The sequence below is a fragment of the Triturus cristatus genome, chromosome 3_2 (assembly GCF_964204655.1).
Source record: "Triturus cristatus chromosome 3_2, aTriCri1.1, whole genome shotgun sequence".
Lineage (NCBI taxonomy): Eukaryota > Metazoa > Chordata > Amphibia > Caudata > Salamandridae > Triturus > Triturus cristatus.
Window position 1 is genome coordinate 453978188 of NC_140584.1, and position 23130 is coordinate 454001317.

The 23130-nt window shown below is 47.3% G+C and overlaps 1 protein-coding gene across 2 annotated transcripts in view; it reads left to right on the forward strand.

The window, feature by feature from the left end:
* ABCC8 (ATP binding cassette subfamily C member 8) overlaps positions 1-23130 on the forward strand; it is a 1425084-nt gene that overhangs the window by 1053728 nt on the left and 348226 nt on the right. For both annotated transcript variants that reach the window (XM_085648067.1, XM_085648068.1), the window contains one exon: positions 20136-20302. In XM_085648067.1, the coding sequence (XP_085504193.1) occupies positions 20136-20302 (167 nt within the window). The remainder of the gene's footprint in view (positions 1-20135; positions 20303-23130) is intronic.

The window sequence follows — 23130 nt, forward strand, 5'->3', positions numbered from 1 at the left end:
CCCTTCCTGAAGGGGCCTCACCGCCGGTGTTCGGCCTGGTTCTGGGAGAGGCGGGTCACAGGGTGGTCAGGAACGTGTTCTGTAACCCCCTGGGATCGCCCTTCAAACACGTTGGCTGCCCCGGGGGTGTGTGCTTGTGTAAGGGGGGGGGAGGTGTGACCGGGCATGCTGTTGGGTGTGGTGTGATTTGTCATTGGGTCTACCAGGTGATGTGTCTATCCCCTCATGGTGCCTGCTGGCATGACAGTGACCCTCCTCCCTCCCTCTGTCTGTCACCCTCTGTCGCCCTCTGTCTCTCTCTCTCTCTCCCTCTCCCTCCGTCTGTCTGTCACCCTCTGTCACCCTCTGTCTCCCTCTCTCTCCCTCTCCCTCCGTCTGTCTGTCGCCCTCTGTCGCCCTCTGTCTCCCTCTCTCTCCGTCTCCCTCCGTCTGTCTGTCACCCTCTGTCACCCTCTGTCTCCCTCTGTCTCCCTCCCTCTCCCTCTCCCTCCCTCTGTCTGTCGCCCTCTGTCTCCCTCCCTCTCCCTCTCCCTCCGTCTGTCACCTTCTGTCACCCTCTGTCTCCCTCTGTCTCACTCCTTCTCCCTCTCCCTCCATCTGTCTGTCACCCTCTGTCTCCCTCTCTCTCCCTCTCCCTCCGTCTGTCTGTCGCCCTCTGTCGCCCTCTGTCTCCCTCTCTCCCTCTCCCTCTGTCTGTCTGTCACCCTCTGTCACCCTCTGTCTCCCTCTGTCTCCCTCCCTCTCCCTCTCCATCCGTCTGTCGCCCTCAGTCTCCCTCCCTCTTCCTCTGTCTGTCTGTCACCCTCTGTCACCCTCTGTCTCCCTCCGTCTGTCTGTCACCCTCTGTCGCCCTCTGTCTCCTTCTCTCTCCCTCTCCCTCCGTCTGTCTGTCACCCTCTGTCGCCCTCCCTCTCCTTCTCTCTCCCTCTCCCTTCGTCTGTCTGTCGCCCTCTGTCGCCCTCTGTCTCCCTCTCTCTCCCTCTCCCTCCGTCTGTCTGTCACCCTCTGTCACCCTCTGTCTCCCTCCCTCTCCCTCTCCCTCCATCTGACTGTCACCATCTGTCGCCCTCTGTCGCCCTCTCTCTCCCTCTCCCTCCATCTGTCTGTCACCCTCTGTCGCCCTCTGTCTCCCTCTGTCTCCCTCTCCCTCCGTCTGTCTGTCGCCCTCCCTCTCCCTCTCCCTCCCTCTGTCTGTCGCCCTCTGTCGCCCTCTCTCTCCCTCTCCCTCCGTCTGTCTGTCACCCTCTGTCACCCTCTGTCGCCCTCTCCCTCCATCTGTCTGTCACCCTCTGTCACCTCAGCCCAGCTTCCTGGGCACACACACTTTGCAGGTATTTCAAAGGCCATTGGCTTGTTCATGTGGCTTTGGATGGACTCTCCCGCACCCCATTGGGCAGAGTGTCTCTGAGTCTGCGCTGCAGCGGCGGTGTGTGCTGACACTCTTTCACAGTGTTGCCTCTTCATTGGCTGCTGTTATGTGCAAATTGGGCCTTCATACCCATGTCATCCTGCGACGCGGCCGCCATTTGCAGGTGATACAGTACAGTGTTGGGACACACTGTTTGTATAGCTCTGCCCTAGGCCATATGGGCTGAGGGCATTGGTGTCTGCTTCTGAGTTGCACAATGTGACTTTGGAGGCCCCCCCTCCCGGCATCACGGACATCCTGTCTTGTGTTGGTGTTTTGTGTGGCCTGTGACTTGGCATGGCCTTGCTTGGTGCATGGGGCATGGAGCCAATAGTGGCATGTGCGTGTTGTTGGAATGTGGTTGCGTCCGGTGATGGCTTTGGGGTAAGTTGCGTGCATTATCGGGAGTTGGGTTGTGGATGCGGTTCCCCCATGTGGGCTGATTTGTTTGTGTACTCACCAGGCTCGGCGGGTCCTTCTAGTCCGTGTACTCCCACCGGCGGCAGCGTGCGCATCACCTTCTCCTCCCAGGGATGGTAGTGTACCGGTCTGCGGGACGGCCTACCTCCAGTGATGTTGGCCTGGTTGTGTTTGTCGGTCATCTTGCGGCGGACCGTCCTCCGCAGCTCGTACCACCTGGCTTGGCATTCATGCCTGGTCCTTCGGATGGGCGCAACAGCATTCACCCTCTCGATGATCCTCTTCCACATGGCTGATTTTTCTGATACGCTGGTCTGTCTGACCAATGTTCCAAAGAGCTGTGGCTCGACTCTGATGATTTCATTGACAAGGATCTCCAGCTCCGCCGTTGAGAACTTTTGATTCCTGTCTGTGGGCATGGTGTGGGGGGTGGGTGTGGATGGTTGTGGGTGTGTGGGTGTGGTTGTGAAGGTGTGTGTGAATGTTATGAGGGGGTGTTTGTGAAGGTGGTTGTGTGAAGGTGTGCAAGTGTAAGGTGTAGTAAAGGTTAAGGTCTGGTGCTGTGGGTTGTCTGTGGAATCTGGCAGCAGTGGGTCTGTTGCAAAGGCTCATGGTTTGTGTGTCTGGGCCCTTTTTATTGGTCCATTTGTGGGTGTGGCTGTGTTTGAACTTTGGGTGGGTGTGTTATAAGGGGTGGTTGTGTTTTGGGCCTCTGTTTACCTGTTTGGCTGTTGCAGGTCAGTGTATTGGGTGTCTTTGGGCTTGTTGGACGTGTTTTGTGGTATTGTGCGATTCAAATTGACTCTCCTTGTGGTGTTTTGCAGTGTCCTGGTTCAGTACGTGTGTTTTTCGCATCTGTGCGGTGCGTACATCGGCTATGTTGTTGTACAGTGCTCACATTTGCTATGGCTTGGTACAACTCGTACATGCGCAGGGCTGGGTGAGGGTGCTGGTGTCGGGGCCTCGGGTAGGGTGCGTACAGGCACGGGCAGGGTGTGGGGGCCTGGGGGTACATGCCGTACATACGTGAACCCAGGGTACGACGCGTACATGGGGGGGGCTGGGGGTACGGCGCGTACATACCGGGTGCTGGGGGTACGGTGTGTGCCCCCACCCCCGTATGGACGGTGCGTACCCCCACCTCCGTATGTACGGTGCATACCCCCAGCCCACGTATGTAAGCACCGTCCCCCAGCACATACCCCCAGCCCCCAAATGTATGCGCAGACCATATGTACGCGCCGTACACCCTGCCCCCCCTATGTACGCGCCGTACCCCCAGCCCCCCTATGGACGGTGCGTACCCCCACCCTCCCCTGTAGGGGGGGTGGGGTTCGCTCCGTAACTACGAGGTGGGGTGGGGGTCCGCTCCGTACCTACGGGTGAGGGTACGGTGCGGTCATGGGGGGGTGCTGGGGTACGGCGCGTACGTGGGGGGTGTGCTGTGGGGGGGGTTCGGCGCGTATGCGGGCACATATTTGGGCGTCTCCATAGTTGCTATGGGAGTTCGCACCGTACGGTGTTTTTTACATACGGTTGTGCATTCGGACGGACGGGACGGATCGTACTTGCGCGCTCGGACTTCAGTTTCCCGATTCGCAGGTAAAACTGTCCGGGTACGTGTCGGACACTATTTCCGACCCGAGGACGTGTGGGGGAATTTTCCCGATGCGATTCGTATGGATTTTTTAACATACGAATCGTACTTGCCAGTTTGTACGGGACTTGTACGATTCGTACGGTAAAAAAAATGGATACAATTCGTACAGGGGAAATTTTTAACGGATCGGAATCGGCCCATTAATATTAATATTTTTAAAAAAATATTATAATGTTAAATGCATGTGACAAATACCTACAAATATCATATTAAACAAAATAAAATAATAATTTTCAAATAAATAAATATTTTAAATTCAAAAATATTTAGAATCAAAAACATTAATTATTACATACATTTACTTTTTTTATTCCCTATCCTATAACACCACACAATTCACAACCCATATCCAAATTGTATTAAAAAATGTACTTACATAATTAACATAATTAATTACCAATTAAAGAAATATTATTAATTTAAAAACAAATTAAAACTCATAAACATTGAGAAACTTCCTACGCTTTACCACTAAAATACCCACAAACCACTGGTAACATTAAACTGGAAAAAAATTAATTACACAATTAAAACTTATTTTCAATAAAAAAATAAATGATAGAAAAACGAATTATAAAGTTAGTAAAATTACTTTAATCCCCACCCTTTCCCTCTACAATAGTAAAACCCCCACACAAAAATTATAAACAACTACCCTAATTAAATATCATTTAATTAATTAACATTAATGATCAACCAATTATTAATTAATTAAACATAGATTACTTCCCATTCTTTACCCCTATAAACCCCACAAACTGCACCTAAAATTAATCACACAATTTCCATAATTAATTTAAAATCAATTAAATAACATTAATGCTCAACCAATTAATTAATTAAACATAAATTACTTCCACCCTTTACTCTTTAAACCCCACAGCCCGCACCTACAAGAAATTACACAATTACCATAACTCATTATCAATGAATTCATTAATATTATTTAACAACCAATTATTAATTAATTACAAATAAATTGCTTCCTAGTAACTCCCTAGTCTCTGTGGGTAGGAGCCTAAGCACCGGGAGATGTTGTCTGCACCCAAGCTGCCTGCAGATCGGAGCAATCCCACTTTTCCTAGGCGGGCTTAGCCGGAACAGAAAAAGATAAAGTGTGGCAAGGATTCCTCTGCCTGCAGACATACCAGGCACCCAGCAGTTTTGTCAGCATTACATTTCCATTTAGAGCAAAAGAATAGAAGTGGTAATGTGCAGTATCGGAACTTAAGACACAATTATCTGTTGGCAGGTGTAAGCAAATAATCAAGAAAAGGCTCAAATTCAATGTGGTGTCTGCTCATAGAAAATGTTTTTGTGGGCATTCACAAAGGACAAGGAGTCCTATGGGTACCCCTTCCTATTTGTGAATGGCTCACCAACTCCTTTGAGGAGGTCATAAAATATTAATGTTTTGTGACCGGGTTTCCGTAACAAAAGATTAATACATACCTTAAGGAATCGGTATCTGAAAAGGATGCCATTAACACGCCCTTTCCAAGGTTCCAATTTGGTATTTATTCCCATACCCAAATTGCAATTCAGTAACAGCTTATTGAATCACATATTGCGTGTGGTGAACTAAAAAAGGGCATTTTGGTCTGAAAGGCACTGATTTTCCCTAAAATGATTTCATACATGAAGGCCTTAATGGTTTGCGACTGAATTTCAGTCGCAAAACATTTATTTGGACCATTCTGATGCGTTACTTGAAAGGAACTTTCCTTTCAAATACCAAATCGGTATTTGGTCACAAACTCAAATTGCGATTCTGTGACATGTTACTGAATTGTAGTTTTGGTTTCATACATACCAAAATGCTTTTTTTCTGCAAATTGGCCCATTTCCAAACATAAAAAAGCTTAGTACATATGGCCACAAATTATCGGTACCATTATTGATGGCTGTGTAATAGATGCAGCTAGTCTTGACAAGAATGTATGTGGGCAGAGGTAACTACCGGAGATGGAGGAAAATACATGCTATTTGGTCAAATTTTGGTAGTGCTTTGATGGGACAAACAGCAGCATGATGGAAGCTTTTCAGATAGGCTAGGTGGATTTCTGGAATACTGTCAAGGATATTATTGCCTCCATAGAGTTAGAACAGGAACAGTGTTTGAACAGCTATTCTGCATTCAGCTTATAGCAGGAAGATTTTGTATCTTGCATTTTGTTTTTATGTACTGTGTAAAATCCAGGCCAGAGGATTCCCAGGCAGAGTAGCCACTGGGCCTCATTTGTAACAACCAGGATGTTTTGCTTCTGGTGTCCTGGGGTCTCAATTCTGCAGACTCACAAACAAGGAGCCAAGTACCCCTTTTAGGGCTTGACTTTCAGGATCGCAACACAGAGCAACCCACGGCTTTCCAAGGAATGTGCTGCGGCCTACTGACTCAGACCTCAGAAAAGCAGTAAATATTTGGTAAACTAATTCCTGGCAAATTATTTTTCTATTAAAAAGAAAAGTACTCTAATACACACAAAGCTAAATTCTGCACACAAAAGTACAAATATGTTTAAAATGGCAGATGGAAGTAACAACGGGGACACCTCATAGAAGACCTCAGAAACTACACGGGAAGCAAAAGTAGTAAAGCTCACAATTGGCTAATAACTCACAATAACCCCCTATGTGCCTAAAGCATGCATGAGGTGATGAAATAAAAAAGCAGGCCTACTGAGTTTTTCATAAAGGTGCCATCATACAATTAATAGCCCTTGAGTAATAACAAAACATTTTAACAATTTGAAAACATTTCATAGTGGAACCCAAATATGCATTCATTTCGACATTCACTGTAAACATATGATTCATATGGGCTTTGGCATATTTATTGCAGTAAACAGCACAAAACTGTGAAAATGTCATTATCAATCTTGTATTTTTCCAATAACTAGGATACCTTGCAACCACAGTGAACTGTCACAGTGAATCACACCAACAGCAACCCCACAGACTCATAGGATAGAACGCAGCTCTGGGAATGCTTACAAACAGTGAAAAACTCTCTCAGCCTGACTCTTTTCCAGCCCCAAGAAATCCCTAGCAGGATTTTAATATAGCCCCCTGGGAGCAAGTGTAGCTGAGTGAGTGAGTGAGTGAATGAATGAATGAATGCATCAGTGGTGGCTGGTGGAATTTCCCGAGAAATTTTAAAAAATTGGACTATTTTCGTGCAATTTACTGCACTATTTCTGTGATAAATGGACCAAAAAATATAGGGGCTCGTTACGATGGCGAAGGGACCGCCACCTCCGGCCCAGCAGTGGCGGTCCCTCCGCCATCCGCATGTCCATTACCCGGGGGGAAAATCGTTCCGCAAGCGTGGTGGTCTCAAAGCCTGCCTGCTACGCTTCCGCCACAGGCAATCGTAACGATTGCCTGGAGGAACGGATAAGGCCGCCCACCCGATCACAATGCTGGAAAGGCTGGCAGAGGCTGCATTCGGGGGCCCATTGTGGGCCCCATCAGTGTTGGGGGGGCCAGTTGTACACTGGGGGTACCCATGGTACCCCCCTACATTTCCATGCACAAGGTGGCAGGCAACACGCGGTGCCTGCCACGTTGTGCATGGAAATGCACAACATGGCCATTTAACATTGCGGCGGGTGCTGCAGCCAGCAGCATCCGCCGCAATGTTAAATTGCTGGATGCGACCGCCACAGTGGTGGTCGCATCGTGATCAGGGGTGCGAGACTGCCGCATTACAGGTGGGCGGTCCCAATCCCGCTATGATGGTGGGTGGTCCGCCCGCTATCGTAATCGGCCCCATAGTTCTTATAGGCATTCATAAAGGAAAACTCATAAAATAGTTCATAGAATTTCTGGAGTGCTAAGCAAGTCTGAACCCCGAAGGGGGCTAGGGTACCAGGTAAGACTGTTTTGGCTCTAGCCTTCCCAATATATAACACATAACATATGTTCTTAAACATCCACAAAGTAACACACTTGTAATTTTGTTCCTACTGGTAATGCAGGCTGCCACTTCCTTTTGTGCATCAGCTATCATTGATTGCACAGTAATCTTCATGATATGTTTAATGGCTATAAGTGTACGAAATATCCATTCGAACCAAAAATAGGAAGTTAGTAAAAGCTTTGATTTTATGAGCAAGGCAATTTTGTTTGAAAAAATAAAGTCAATATTGCACTTAACAGTTTATACATCGCTCTGAAATCCCTTGGGTCAATCAATACCTTAGAAACCCATTAAATAAAAATAAATTATGAACTGAAACGAACATCCATTGCTTAAAATATAAGAAATATATATAAAAAATAGTTTTTTTAAAAGAAACATCGAATCTTTATTTGTGGGAGCAGGTTAGGTATAATTGTTCAAAAATGAAACTTTTTACTATATATTTAAATACTTTGCAGGCCATTATCAGGCCTTTGTGCCTGTCAGTACTGTAGAAGAGTGGTTAAATAAAAATAAATTATAAACGTAAATAAATAAATAATCTAACAGAATCAACTGCGAACCCATAAACTAACATAAAGAAATATAGTAGGACACGTAAAAAAATGCTTGCACAAGAAGCACAAGGAAGAACATGGGCCAATACCTAAATCATCGCTGGACCACAACTCTAGAATCCTGGAGGTGAAATGGGCAGAGGACGGGTCTCATGTGACTATAGGAGGGCTGGTGGTTTTAGGTTTTACAACAGCAACATTCAGGGGACTGGGGAGCCAGGGGAGAGATAAGCCTTTAATTATTCCCCATCAACCGAACCACAAGGTTGAAAACATTCTGCACCAAGCCTACTGCTGCTTCAAAGCAGCCCATAGTCTTGAACCTTGAAGGAAATCAACAAGAGGCAATGTGCCACCCCCTGGACCCACGTAGGGCACTGTCTGTCATCCAGGTCTGGAAATATTTTTGTGCATGACCATGTACTGACTGAAGACAGTGATTCACACTCAGGACGGCACCCAGTTTGGCAAGAGATGGGTGATTATATTTTTCCATGCAGCATCCAAATTTGATTGTGGCAGGTCAATTAGTGAGATATACTGCATGCTCTCCACAGTGCACTTACTGCCAGCCTGCTCGCTGCGTAAATGCAGATACTCATATAGCCTGCAGGGTGGTCAGGGCCGAGGTGTGCTATAGGTTTCATGACTAATGCATTCTAGTGAGGTGATGTGGACACCAGCACTAGTTTGATCCCTGATAGGTGGTATTTGACAAGAATGTAAATGTGGAAATTACACTTTCTTCAAAATTCCCAAAAATGTATCTCTTTAACATTTGGAAGCTTTGACATTATCACTTCACATTATAGCATCACACTGAGAAGCATCTATTAAAAGTGATAGGGCCATAGTAAAAAAGGAGCTATCGCCGAATTAACGGCACTTTATCGCAGCCAAAGTCGTGATAAATTTACTTCCCCATTCACAAGCTGGTGCTAACAGCCCACAGCACCAGTTTACCCGCGATAGCAGCCGCAAAAAACATCGCCACAGAGGACCCCCGCAACTATCGCTAATGAGATGCAGAGTGGGTGTTCCCGTGCCAAAAGCCGCGACTACACCACACCTCACCATTCTCAATGACAAGACAGATCGGCGATAAAAACACAAAACAGGCGATAAGGCACGTTAGTACCAGGAATTCTACACTTGCTCTGACCTGGTGTTAAGTCGGACGGCAGCCAGCACCACAAAAGGGAGACCAGCCCAGGGCCACATCGGAAGTGCAACAGATGTCAAGGAGCCACTCATCATGCGACCCGGACACCCAAGAGGGCCACAACACCCACCGACACCACCCCAGGACACCACCCCACACCCGGAACCCCTCCCCCACACAACCACAGAGGCAGTGCAGACAAAGACAGCGGACCCCAGGAAACGCACCAGCCTCACAGACCCAACATCTGATAATGTCACCGTCCACTACAGGCTGAAAGGGACAACAATCCTACGCAACCTGACCATCATCGCCTAACAGGCCTACGGCACCAACATAGCAGACAACCAACATCCCACCCCACACCAATCTGCTGGATTGGCTGCACCTGTTGGCACCTGGCACCCCCCAAACAACACCTGCCAGAGTCGGAGGAGTCTCACAGTCAGCCACATTCAAGTCCTCCACACCTGTCCTGGACATCACCATCACCCTGGTACCCCAGTCCCCATATGTCCAACACAATACGCAGGATCCGCTGGAGACTAAGCAAGGACCATACGCCATAGCAGGATGCACACATGTGTTGGGGCAATCCACAGCACACATGTCCCACCTGTGCCCCCTGGTGACACAGCACACAATCACCGCAAAAGAAGGCACACATCTCACATCAATGTGCAGGCAAAATCAGAACATGTGGAACCTCCATCAATGTCGCCTCCAAAAACACAGCCAGTGTGCATGATTCCTTGACCCTTCGACAGTCCATCATCAACCAGCCTACCCAGGATGGCAACAATGGAAATGCACAGTCCCATGGCAAGTTTCAAATGGACACCCTACTCACCTCAACTCCACAACCATGGAACTCACAACTCTGGCAATGCACACGTCACAAAATCACAACCAACATGCACAACAACATGACCACCCACCAGACACAACAGAACAACTCACAATGGTTACCTGGCCAAGCCGTGAACATGAGCACTCAATGGCATGGCACCTCAGCAACACAACATCTGAATGTGGGAAGAGATGGCAACCAGGCATGTGTGAAGGATGCAGGAGAACCATGATTGGGAAAGTACACAATGCCAAGAGTGGCGGAAATATGCTAGACAGACCGCAGTATGCAGAACACACCCATATCCATGGTGACACACACCTCTGGTGTATGTAGTGTAGTGGACAGTGGACGCAACCATTTCACCCCAGCCAGTGGGGGACCTTGCGGAAATGTTGCCTGTTTATGCCCCCCCCCAGGCGTGACCGGAGTGGGATGGCCGCGTGTATGCCACGCCAGTGTAGGGGTGTGAATAAAAAGCACGTAGCCCTGGGCTTGGTCCTCTTCCGGAAAGCACGTCTCTGCCAGGGCGATGCCTTTAACTCCGCCACGAGGCCGACGCTGTCCTTGTGAGCGGAGTTGCCTGCGATGCCGTGCACCTGCCGGACCCCGACACACTCAACCACGAACCCGTTAGGCCCGCCCCTGCGCAGCCAGGCCACACTGATTAACTGCCGACACCAGCATGTGTCAAGGAGGGCCCACCACGTGCCAGCGCAAGCCCCAAGTCCGAGGGCCGTGATCTTGGCAACCTCCTCAGTCCTCCACGACACATTCTCGCTTTAGTCCTTTCTCATTGATGTACTCTACTGCCGCCTTCGGACTCCTCTTAGGCCCAGTTGGTCACATGTGCGAAAATGTGTCCAGATTCATGAATGGCAGTGACCCCAATTCTGGGCCAGCGGCCACAGCACCAGACTCCGATCAGTGAGGCATAGTTCCATATGGGCTATTTGTGACACGTGGTGCCACTAACCCTGTTCAATGCCAGCCTGCGATACATGGTGCCACTAACCCTGTTCAAAGCCAGCCTGTGACACGTGGTGCCACTAACCCTGTTCAACGCCAGCCTGCAACACGTGGTGCCACTAACCCTGTTCAACGCCAGCCTGCGACACAAGGATGAGGGACCAGGACTACCCTGCGGACCAGTAGGTTCCACATCCAGCATCTTGGCGCAAATCACGAATGGCAGAGTCCACACCAGTGGTCGCACGGAGAAGAGTAAGAGGAAGATGCAGCTCAGTCCGGACGAAAGTGGGGTCACAGTCACGGAGGTGAGCGAACACGTGGTGCCACTGAACTTGAACTACGCCAGCTGGTGGGGCCATCCAACCTATGCCGGCAACTCTCGGTGAATGGCCCGGGCTGACCGCTGCCTCCCGCCTACACTGCGGTCCAGTAGTTCACAGACTCTTCATTCTGCATTGGCTGAGTTCATATCAGCGTACCGGCATCATCGCAGACTGCATCCTCTCTCAGCCCCGGTGCCACTAACTCTGTTCCCCGACAATCATGGACACTCTCTGGTCTAACTTTGGTGGCGTCTGAGTCTATGGACCAGGGGGCAGTTTTTATCCTCATGTAGCTGATACCGAATTTTTGGTGGCAACGAGGCTGTCGCTTTCCACTCCTCCATTTGCTGCTCCCGGATAAAATCAAACCTTTCGGCGTCATGCCCTGGAGGACACCTTCCACTGTCCCCCAATGCCCTACGCAACATACACCTCAGACATTGATGGTGACCCGCTCAGGTCGCATGGCCCATCTGACTGCACTGCAAGTCACCGTCCCATGGCTCGGTGCCTGTGCCGGCCGCTGTGCATCCGGGGCCACTAACTCTGTACTAATCCGGTCCGGGACCCCTTCTTCTGAGAAATTGGATGGCCCCTGAAGCGTTGGCCTTGGGTTCATCAACACCATTTCTCTGTGGCCCTGTGCTGTACGCAGCCTCCGGGCCCAAGAGCGTCCCAGCAGGGCTCACACACCAAATCGAGTCTTGACCTGCCCGGACGTGGCATCACCACAGGAGGCACACGCCACCACCACAAGGACTACCTCCAACATTCATTTGCCACAGTCGACACGGTTGTCCTGACAGACTTACGGAGTTGCTCAGACCTGTCGTGGATGCCATCATCGGCCTGATACCCTGCTCTGCACTCCAGGTGCCAGTGATTCAGTGCACCGCAAGCCATTGTCCGCTACTGATTGACATTTGTGCTGTGGAGATGTTGCGCAGCAATGTCACCTCATGCAGTGGGGAAGAGCTGGGACTATGATGAGGAAGATGTGTCAAGAGCGCGGACAGGAGATGGCACAGACAATGGGAGGGCAGGAGGCAACATCCCCAAGGCAGGAATGCAGACTGGAGGTGGTAGACAAGCCACACACCCGGAACCATTACTGTGTTTTGCGCTGTGGACTGCACACACAACTGTCACCTCAGACAGTGTGGGAGACCTGGGACATTGATGAGGAAGTTGATGCAGGTGTAACACACCCCACTGCACCTGTATCAGCTCTAACACGAAGGGACACAATCCTAGCATTACCTTCACATGAGCGCGCTCATCTCTAGTGCCCCTACCTCTGTGCACTGCAACTCACGGAACCTCCTGACTGAATTTAGAGTGAACTCTGTCCTTACTCCGGCTTCCTCCATGTTGCTCTGCAGTTGACTCTGTTATGCATGTGTTTTCTGTTTCTGTTGCACTGGTGTCCAATGTTCAAGTTGTTGCCAGCACCAAGCATTCCGTGCAGGCTGGCTTACACTCACCACACACACATCCAGCACAGGCATCACTGTACATGTGGCCCTGCCAATAAAGGGGCCGGGCGCATGTGCCCATAGCCAGTTCAACATTATATCGGCGTGTGTCCCTGTGGTCTTGTTGTATGCATGAGGGCCCTCCAACATTACATTGTGCTGTGTACATCAGATGCAGATGTGTCACCGTGTGTTGTAGCTTGGACATGTAGCTTTGTCGTCACCCACTCAATTCAGAAGGGGAGTGTCCAGGGCCGTCGTATGCACAGCCAACATGGGTGTGTGACTTCTATTTGAGTGCCCTTGCCTGTGGTTCTGTACTGTGAATGTGCATCTGCATGTGTCTCTATGGCATTGTGGGTCTCCTTGGTGGGGTGTTGGTGGCCCCTGAAGGGTGATGGACACCTACGTATGTGTCCTGGTTCGCATTCCATGAGTTTGGCCCCCACCTACACCTGTTGGGCCACCTCCTTTTGGCGTGCAGGAACATAGCATTGGGTTGCGATGTGTAGGTGGGTGAAGTGTTGTGAGCCAGCTGTGCTTGCGGGTGCTTCCTGCTGTGTGGTCTGTTGCAGGCTCGGTGTTCTCCTCTGAGTAGCTTGGCTGTCTGGGTCCTTGTGCGGGGTTGCGTGGGATATCCATGTGCTGTTGTAGGGCGTGAAGGGGAGGTGCGTATTGACTTTGTGTTGACATATATGTTGGCGCATTGTGCAGGTTTGCATGCAGACTGTATGACAATGTACATTGTGACTGTTTGGGGGGTGCAGGATTTTTCTGCGGGACAGTGTACATTTGGTCTACATGACGGATGTGAGATCGTACGCGTACATTTTTCCATTTCACTGTTTCTGTGTATGTGTGGAGCCAGATGTGTCCTCTGTTCTGCAGTGTCGGCTATGTGCGTTGTTCCTCGTTGTCGTCAATGTGGGTGTGCTGTTCATGCTTTGTGTTTGTGCTGCAGTGTGCCAAGTGGATCTGGGCCATGGACCTGGGTGATTGTGGGTGTGCAGTGTGGTACACCTCGTTGTGCATGTATGCCATTGTGCCCATTCCCCCGTCTCCCCAGTCCCTGTTCATTGCACTCCCTGTTGATGTTGTGTCAGGTCCTCTCGAGCTGTCTGTACTCCCTACTCCTTGCACCATCTTGCGCAGGTTAGCAGAGTTTGGTGTCGGGGCACGGTGTACAATTGGTTTGCTTCCTTCCTCACGGATCAACAGCGGGAAATTTGGTCTCCGCCATTTACAGCTGCCATTCCTCCAATGCAAGTGGGAGTCCCAGAGGGCTTTACTTTGAGCGCCACTCTTTTTAATATTTATATGGCCCCTCTTGCTCATCTGTCAGAACTGCATGGAGCAAAGATTATTTCCGATGCCGACGATACTCAACTCCTGTTCACTTGTGACAAAGGTGAGAGTTTTCGTGGAAGGGAGATAAATAAATGTTTAACAGAGGTTTTTTTCTTGGCTGCGACTTAACCAGCTTAAGTGTAATGCAGAAATATCGGAAATCATTTTTTTCGGATGTGCCCCTTGTGTGGATTGGAACTCATGGTGGCCCGGTAACATGTCCCCTCCCTCGGCTCCAGTCTGTATGGTTGACTCGAGCCTAGCAATGAAGGCCCAAATTCAAGCTGTAGCTGGTACCTGCTTCAGCTTGATACGAATGGCAATAAACTTTCTTCCCCTCCTCCCGATGGAATCTCGTAAGATCGTAGTGCAAGCCTTAATTACATTTAGGCTGGATTACGTGAACATCTTGTATCTGGGGTTGCCAGAGTATTTGCTCAATCGGCTTCAGGTTGTACAGAACGCTGCAGCCAGAGCCATTCTTATGGCAAACACCAGAACACATGTCACCTTACCTGAAGGCACTGGCTCCCAGTGAGAAAGAGGGTTCAGTTTAAGGCCCTAGTGCTCGTCTATCGTGCCTTTCATGAAACAGGTGCAGTTTATTTGAGGAATAGGATCCAACGTTACCATCTCAACAGGTCTTAAGATTCTCTATACAATCCCTTATGGTGATTCCCAAGATCATGAGATCTCGGATAGGAGGAAGATCATTTCAGGTATTAGCTGCTCGTCTGTGGAATGAACTACCCTTACACCTCAGACTGGCTCAGGACCTGCTGTCTTTTAGGAAACAACTTAAAACGTGGCTGTTCCAACAATAACTCTTGGTTTCGGGGAGGGTCTTTTTTCTGCTTCAGTTTTTTTGGATTAGCGCCGGGACACTCCCTGTGAGTATCCGTGCGCTTTATAAATACCTCATTTCATTTAATTTCATCTCCACACTGATGACTGTCTCCTGGGTTTCCTTCAGCTCCTTGGCTGGCGCTGAACTACCACCTCCTGTCGCCGTTGCTGCCTTCCTGTTGGGAGCGGGTTTGTGCCTGGTTAAGGTAGTGTTGTAATGCAGGCACCTATTGGCCTCCTGGATTAGCCTCCTCGGCACTCCGCCTGCAATCCAGGTGGTCTGCTTGTGGGTCAGTTGCTGGTAGTGTTCTGTCACCTCTGTGAAGCTGGTCATGTTTTCCTGCAGTCTGCACCCCGTCTTCCTCTCCCTCTTCTCCTTGGCCTTCCCCAGCCCAGTTGTTCCTTGCTGGTAGTCTGTGGGGGTTGTGGGGTTCGGGTTGGCCCCTGCGCTGTGTCAGGGTGCATCCATGTTGCTACGCAATTTGGATTTTTTGGGGTGTATTTTTTCTGTGGTTTTTATAGTGCATTGTTCGGCCAGACGCTTGGGATTTGCAGGCCTATAGCTGTTTTTTGCTACTTTTTGTACCGCGGTTGGCCTCATCGCATGTTTTTTCCGTTCGCGTATCGCATTTATGTGGCGTGGCGTTGATTTTGACGTGGACATTTGGTGCGTTATCTGGTGACTATTGCATGCTACCGCCTTGATGTGAATCCCACGGTGTCACGGGGTTATTTTCTCACGATAGGCTGCGATATTGAAAGTTGCGTTACGCTACTCTTGCGGTAGTTATCACACGTTCTTGTGAATATACCCCTTAGTGTTTAATCATGAACTTAGAATCATTCTGTCCCTGCCCTCACCCTGATGACAGTGCCATTAGTGCACTAAGAGGCAAGACAGCTGTCATGTAGACTTTGAATGTGGGCGAGATTCTTATACCAAAACAAACGTTAGTCTATTAAATCAAATGCACTATGTTTGGTACAGCTGCCATTCTGAATGCAATGTGCTTAAATACAAAATTTGTGAAGGAAAAAGGAAGATCTGTAAAGTAAAATATTTAGGGCCAGATGGATCAAGCATTTTTCCGGTCTTCAAACTGCCTGATTCACTTATTTAGGCGGAAAAATGCATTTTTGTATACATCATTCCCAAATTGCGATTCTGTAACATGTTACTGAATCACAGTTTGGAATTGCAAATGCATACCGATTTGGTATTAAGAAGGGGCGTTTAGGGCATACCTTCCTAGTACCGAATCGCAGTGGTATGTAAGAATGTTTTGCGACTGTAATGCGGTCGCTAAACATTCACAATTTACCACCTAGCTGATAATCCATTCGTAAATAGAAAGGGGTCCCGAAGGGATCACTTCCTTTTTGTGAATGTTCGTAAAGATGTTTTTTAAGAGAAGGCAATGGGCCCATGGACCACTGACTGCACTTAAAATTTTTTTTTTTTAAATTAAATTTTTCTTTTTTAAACACAACCCATTTTACTTGAAGGAAAACAAGCTGCATTTTAAATAAACGATTGCTTTATTTCAAAGCAATCATAGACATGCTAATAATATACATTCTACATATCATTTAAATATACTTTACTGATAATCCCTGTGATTGTACCATGCACCTTAGTTTTAAAACATTATCTAAAAAGCTGCTATGACCAAGTATTCGATGAAATTCATTTGTACAGACTGATTAAGAGGAAGTAAGCAATCGCAAAGTGCCACTATATGAACACCTCATACGCCCTGTTTTAAAATAGGAGTGTGCATGTGCAAAGCTGAGTTTTAAAATATAACAGTATGAACACTTCAAGTGCCCTTGTTGTAAAGTAAATGTACATGTGTGCAACAAAAAAGAAAAACGTTACTAGGCAAGCACAATTGATGCTGTGAGCTCCCTACGTGACCTTGCAGAGCATGATTTGTCCTGAAAATGTGTTTCACGAGTCATGCCCGAAGGCACACTCTATCTGTATGTTAAAAATGGGGGTCTCTAGTTGTCAGTGGTATAAACCCTGCCCAAGTAGGAATCTTTCCTTCTAGTCAGGATAAGGGGACTACACAAGCAAGATAACCACTGCTCGCCCTTTTGGTAGCCTGGCACAAGCAATCAGGCCTATCTCAAAGACAATGTGCAAAGTATTTGTAGTCACACACAGTAACACAGTGAAAACACTACACCACTTTAGGGAAAAAAAATCTGTATCTAAACCAAACAAGACCAAAATGATAAAAATCCAACATAGAGAGCTCAAATTATGAGTTTTTAAAGGTTTTAAGCAATTCTGTCCATAGAACTCCATGGATGCAGTGACTTTACACAAAGTATCTCAAATGCGTCAAAATCCCCAACCAACAGCAGCAGAGGAGGGAGGAGTCAGAAATCAGAGAGATGTGTCGGTTCCTGAGTCCACAGGGAGGCAATGAGCCAGTTCTGCTGCACACAGAAGTGTTGTGTTGAACCCAGACTGTAGGGAGAAGCGATGCATCAATTCTGAGACGGTTCTAGTATGCGATTGTTGCATCGGTAAAAAACTTGCCGCACTGGTGTGATGTGTGGACACGCTGGTGGTCAATGCGGTGGCGGCAAAACAGGCGATGTGTCTATTTCTTCAGCCACAGTCCCCGACTCGTTGATTCTTTCAGCTGCACAGCAGAGCCTGCATCGGAGTCAGTGTGGGGGTCTCAAACTTCAGTGACATGGTCCACTGAACTCAGGCTGCAGCAGTTTCTTTGGCTGCTGACAGGTGCTGCATTGATACCTTCGGCCGCACTGCGGCAGTGCATAGAAATTTCTCCTGCATGGTGGTGCTGCATCGGAAAAACAAATGCTGGAAGGGCGATGCGTCGATTTTGATGTTTTCAAGCAGGTCTTTGCAGCAGGAACAACCTCCAAGGGCCTAGAACTGGATTTTGCACCACAAGGCAGGTCAGAACTATCAGCAGTGGAGTCCAGGATGAAGTCTTTGATGGCCCTAAGACTTCCAACAGGAGGCAATCACACACAAGCCCTTGGAGAAACTTCACAAGCAGGATACAAAGCAATGTCCAGTCCTCTTCCTCTCCAAAGCAAAAGCAGCAACAGCAGGCCAATCCAGCAAAGCAACACGCACACCGGGCAGTACTCCTCCTCACAGCTCTTAAGCTCTTCTCCTTGGCAGAGGCTCTTCTTGATACCGAAGTGTTCTAAAAGTCTGGCGTTTTAAGTCCAATACATATACCCCTTTTGGCATTTTAGTAGGCATTCTTCAAAGGATTGTCTTTGTAGTACACAAGTTTATGTCCTGCCTGACCTTGGCTCCAGACACACTCAAGGGGGGTGGGGACAGCATTGTGAGAGGCTAGGCCCAGCCTATTCAGGTGCAGGTGACAGCTCCTCTCACCACTCTAGCTCAGAAAGGCCCATCAGCCTTTTGATGGGCCATCAGGAAATGCAAAGCACACCTCACTCACTTTGTGTGAATGTCTAGAGTGAATGCGCAAACAGACACCTTAGGGGTGCCTTACATGTAGTAAAAGGGACGGTGGGGCCCTGGCAAGTGGTTGTACTTGCCAGGTCGACATGGCAGTTGAAAACTGCACTCACTAACACTGCAAGGGCAGGCCTAAGACAAGTTTACAGGGCTACTTATGTGGGTGGCGCAACCAGTGCTGCAGGCCCACTAGTAGCATTTGGTTTTACAGGCCTTAGGCACACACAGTGCACTTTACTAGAGACTTACCAGTAAATCAGATATCCTAATCATGATTAACCAATCATAATCACAATTTACACCTAGAGAACTTGCACTTTAGCCCAGAGTACCTAAACCAGCAAAAACAAGGTCCAGCATTACAGTAAAAAATACAGAGGCAAAAAGACAAGGAAAACCACGCCTAGGATGCCGGGTCTAACACTACCACATCAGGTTCATTTAAAGGAATAAGGGTCTCTAGGCCAGACATTTGTCTGCTATGTCCATATATGAACCTCGCCTTGGTGGTGAGAAGGTTAACTTGCAGGCAGCAAATTATCACATGTCGACATGTTCTGACTCCAAATTGATAAAAAAAATTGTGGATCCAGACGCACCAATCATTGATCCCGAAAGTGCACTTGCATAAGATGTAACCCAGCGATTCTTCATGATTGGTACAGAGACGGCAGAGTTCCCTTGCTGTGTCCCATTGCATGAAAAATGTGTAAATGTGCCCCATGTATGTACAGTGATATTATTTGTGGAGCAGAAGTACGAATGACAAACGAGAATGAATATGAACCATGACCAAGCACTGGTGTAAAATTCTCATTACAATGAAAAAACACCAAGCAAGGCAATGCCCTGACTTATCAATGCCAGTAAATGACTGAACACAAACCTCTAAATGATGTTGGGGAATGGGGCTCAGCTCTTGTGTACCAACTAGTACTCTCCCACTACAGTCTATCAATGTAAGTATACACCTTTTCCCGCAACTGAACACAATGGCTCTGGTCTTTATTACAAACGGGCTTGGGTGGGATTAGGTTATTCAAGAGTCTTTCATAATGGCAATTGATCTTAAACTTCATTAGCATACTGGAACAAAGTGTCTTCACTCCCCTATTGTAAGGATTCATCTAAGAGAAATGCGCTGCAGTAATGGACTGCAAGTCTTTGAACATATAACTGAACATTAAAACGATACAAAATTAAGCACCAAAAAACCTGCAAACATATAGTAAGTGGGCATGTCATAATTCAGACACATCTAGGGGGATATTTACGCCAAAATTGGTAACTCCGCACTATGACATTTTACAAATGCAGGGATGGTGACTTAACACCGGAGAAGGGTATATCGCCATCAGAGCGTCACAAAGAGTGACGTTCTGGTGGTGATATCCACCTGTAAATATGCCCCCTAGTGTTTTATCTGTGTAAACCCTTTTATGTCACCTACAGAATTAATGTTGTTCTTGGTTCCTGTGTACGAAGAGTGGTAATTGAGGCATTATCCATTTTTTACATAGTTTCATGCGTCATAGGGATATTATTAAGCGTTATTGGACTTACTCAGTAGTTACTGCACTCTTACCCCAAACCATTTCTTGTTTTATTCCATATACTAAATTATGTGAACAATTTTTTGCCCACATCGTGTTCAAATTTAATTAGTTATCACAAGTTTAATTGTTTTGGATGTATTTTCTGTTTAGGATTGCAGATTTAACCATGCTCCATATTCCATGGTGTTCAGTATTCTTTGCTGCCTGGGGATTATAATGTGTCTCATCACATCGATTGCAGTCGAATGGACAGGTCTGAGGGTCGCCAAGAAACTGCATTATAGTCTTCTGAACAAAATAATTCTTGCTCCAATGAGGTACTTTTTTAATTCAAATAATAGTCAATGTGTCAAGTAGTAAATATATTATTGTGACTGCATACATTTCTGATGAGAGGCAAATATTTCAAGACTAGATTTAAAGAAGAAAGTGTTATATAAAAATAATAATCTGTAGTTGTGTGTTGTCAACTATGGGTGCAGTTTTTTAAACTGGGATTTCCAGTGCTGTTTCCAATGTTTCAATATATTAATGTAATGCCTGTCTTAAAACATCAAGAACAAAAAATATTTACAGTGCATGGCCTATTAATGTATATGACTGTGATGCAGCTGGTTACATCTTTAAAAGATGTTTTAACCAACAAATTGGATTTATAAAAGTATTTTCTATTTGTGCTCACCATTGTCATAAAATGTCACTAACAATAATTCACTCTGCAACATTTTCTGCATAAAGTGAAGTATGTTGATCTATGATAACTTAAGCAACTACTATTCAATAACACACATTTGCCATTGTATATGATCTAGTAGACTTAAGTTAAGGGCTGGTTTCATGGTTGACGCAGGTAGATATGTCTTATAATGGAAAAAGGCCTGCTGCCTGCAGTACCCATGCAAAATCCAGGTTGAGAATAGGTTCAAAGGATGTTAGTAAAATAAAACAGAAGAATAATTCCGTACCTCAGAAGGCAAATGTAAGAGACTGGGCTGTTGGTTGACTAGAGTGTGAGCGGGGGTTAAGTAGCAACCACAATCCTTGTCTTGGTGAGGCACAAGCTAGCCCTGAAATTTACCTGTGCTCAATGTGGAGATATGCAGTTTTAAAGATTTTTGTGAAAATAGCACCAAAAAGCACAAAGCGCAAGCTGTAGATACCTGGTCGCTCCGGACCAAGACAAAATCACAAGTTGGCCAGGTACAAGGACCCAGTTAGACCCACCGAACAAAGTAGCTTAAGTCCTGGTTTGTGGAGCGTTGCGAGGATCCGCGTTGAAGATGCATCGCGCAGCCGAAGTAAAGCGAAGGTTCCAAGATGCTGTCAGGCTGTGATGCAAGGTCCTGCGTCATCCTTAAGGGTCCTATCTACGAGGGCTTGTTATGCAAAGTGTGGCATTGAGGATGGGTTGTGTAGTTAGGGTGAGGGGTCTGTTCTGACGAGCTGCGAGGCTGCGATGCAGAGTCCTCCGTCTTCATTGAGGGTGCCGTTAATGAGGGATGCGAGGGCCTGCACTGAGAATGCATTGTGCAGAGGCAGTTCCTAAGAAGCTGCAGGTTTCAACGATGTTTCAGGCCTTTGCGACAGGTCCAATCCATGCAGCAGCGGCAATGTGTTGGTTCCGCTGTGCCGTGCAACAGAGGAGATGCATGCTTCGCTGGATCCACAGAGGCTGGTAGAGTACCTTAAGCCCACTTCTAAGGGTCAAGGACTTGGGTGGCACCATTTGGCAGGGCAGATTCACAGATGGCAAAGTCCATGTGCAAGGTTGTTGGAAGTCTGTTGTGTCCCTGCGGCTTCAGATCAGAAGGCCAGCCAACTAGCCCTTGGATTCACTCTAGGGTTCTGGATTCAAAAGGTGCAGGTCCGGTCCTTCTCACCTAGGCAGGTGGTCAGCAGGTCAGTACAGTGGGGCATCAGACTTCTGAGCAGCAGTGTAGCAGAGTTGCAGTGCTTTCAGCAGCACAGCAGTCCTGGCAGAGTATCCACACATCAGGAGTGTACTGAAGAGTTGGTGTTTGAGGCCCAGTATTTAAAACCAAGTTGTGCCTTTGAAGTGGGGAGAAGCTTCTAGAGGCAGGTCTTTGAAGTGCACAGGCACCCTGCCTTCCTGGACCTGACTCCAGTCTAACTACAAGGGTATGAAGCCCTTTGTGTGAAGGAAGGATACAGCCTATTTGAGTGTAAGTAGGGGTTCGCCAAGCTCCGCCCAAGCATCCTGCAAGTGATGGCCCATCCAGACAGCCTTTAGCTCCCCATTATCTGTGGCTGTCTAGGAGGAATACACAAACACCAGCTGTCAACTAAACCCTATCATGTGACCCAGACTTAGGGGCATATTATCAAGCACGGCGTTAAAATTATCGCCGCTTTACCGGCAAAGAAAAATGCCGCTAAATCGGCGATAATGGGCTTGATAATATGCAGCAGGGAATTCCAATAGAAGCCCATGTTGACACCAGAAAATGGGCTTCTGTGGAAATTCTCAAGGGCATATTATCCAGCCCATTATCGCCGCTTTAGCAGCAGTTTTCTGCCGCTAAAGCAGCGATAATTTTAACGCCGTGCTTGATAATATGCCCCCAAATGCCTAAGGCAGAAAAATGCCAACTTTCTAAAAGTGGCATTACAACATTGTAATTTAAAATATGACTTTTCCATAAGTTAGGATTTTCTTTACAATTCCAAAGACACCAAACATGAACTGGTAACCTTTTCCAATTTGGAAATGAAAGCATATTAAATGTAATGATGTAACTCTAATGTTATTCTACAGGCCTCGCAGTAGTGAAAAACTAATTTAAGAGTTTTTCACTACTAAGAGATGTAAAATTTCAAAGTGTATGTCTTACTTTTTAAATATGTCGCACCCTGCCCTCTGGGCTGTCCAGGGCCTAGCTTAGCTGTGACTTATATGTATTAAAAATTAAGGTTTGGGCCTGGCAAAATGTTCATTTTCTGAGGTCGAACATGCAGTTTAAAACTTTACACACAGGCTGCGATGGCAGGACTGAGACCTGTTTAAAGTACTCGTTAAATGGCTGTCACAGTCAGTGCTAATAACATTGTCAAATTGGACAGGATCACCAAGAACTTTTGGTCTGCTTTACAGTTTTATTCGGTTGGGATTCACTGAGCTCTATAA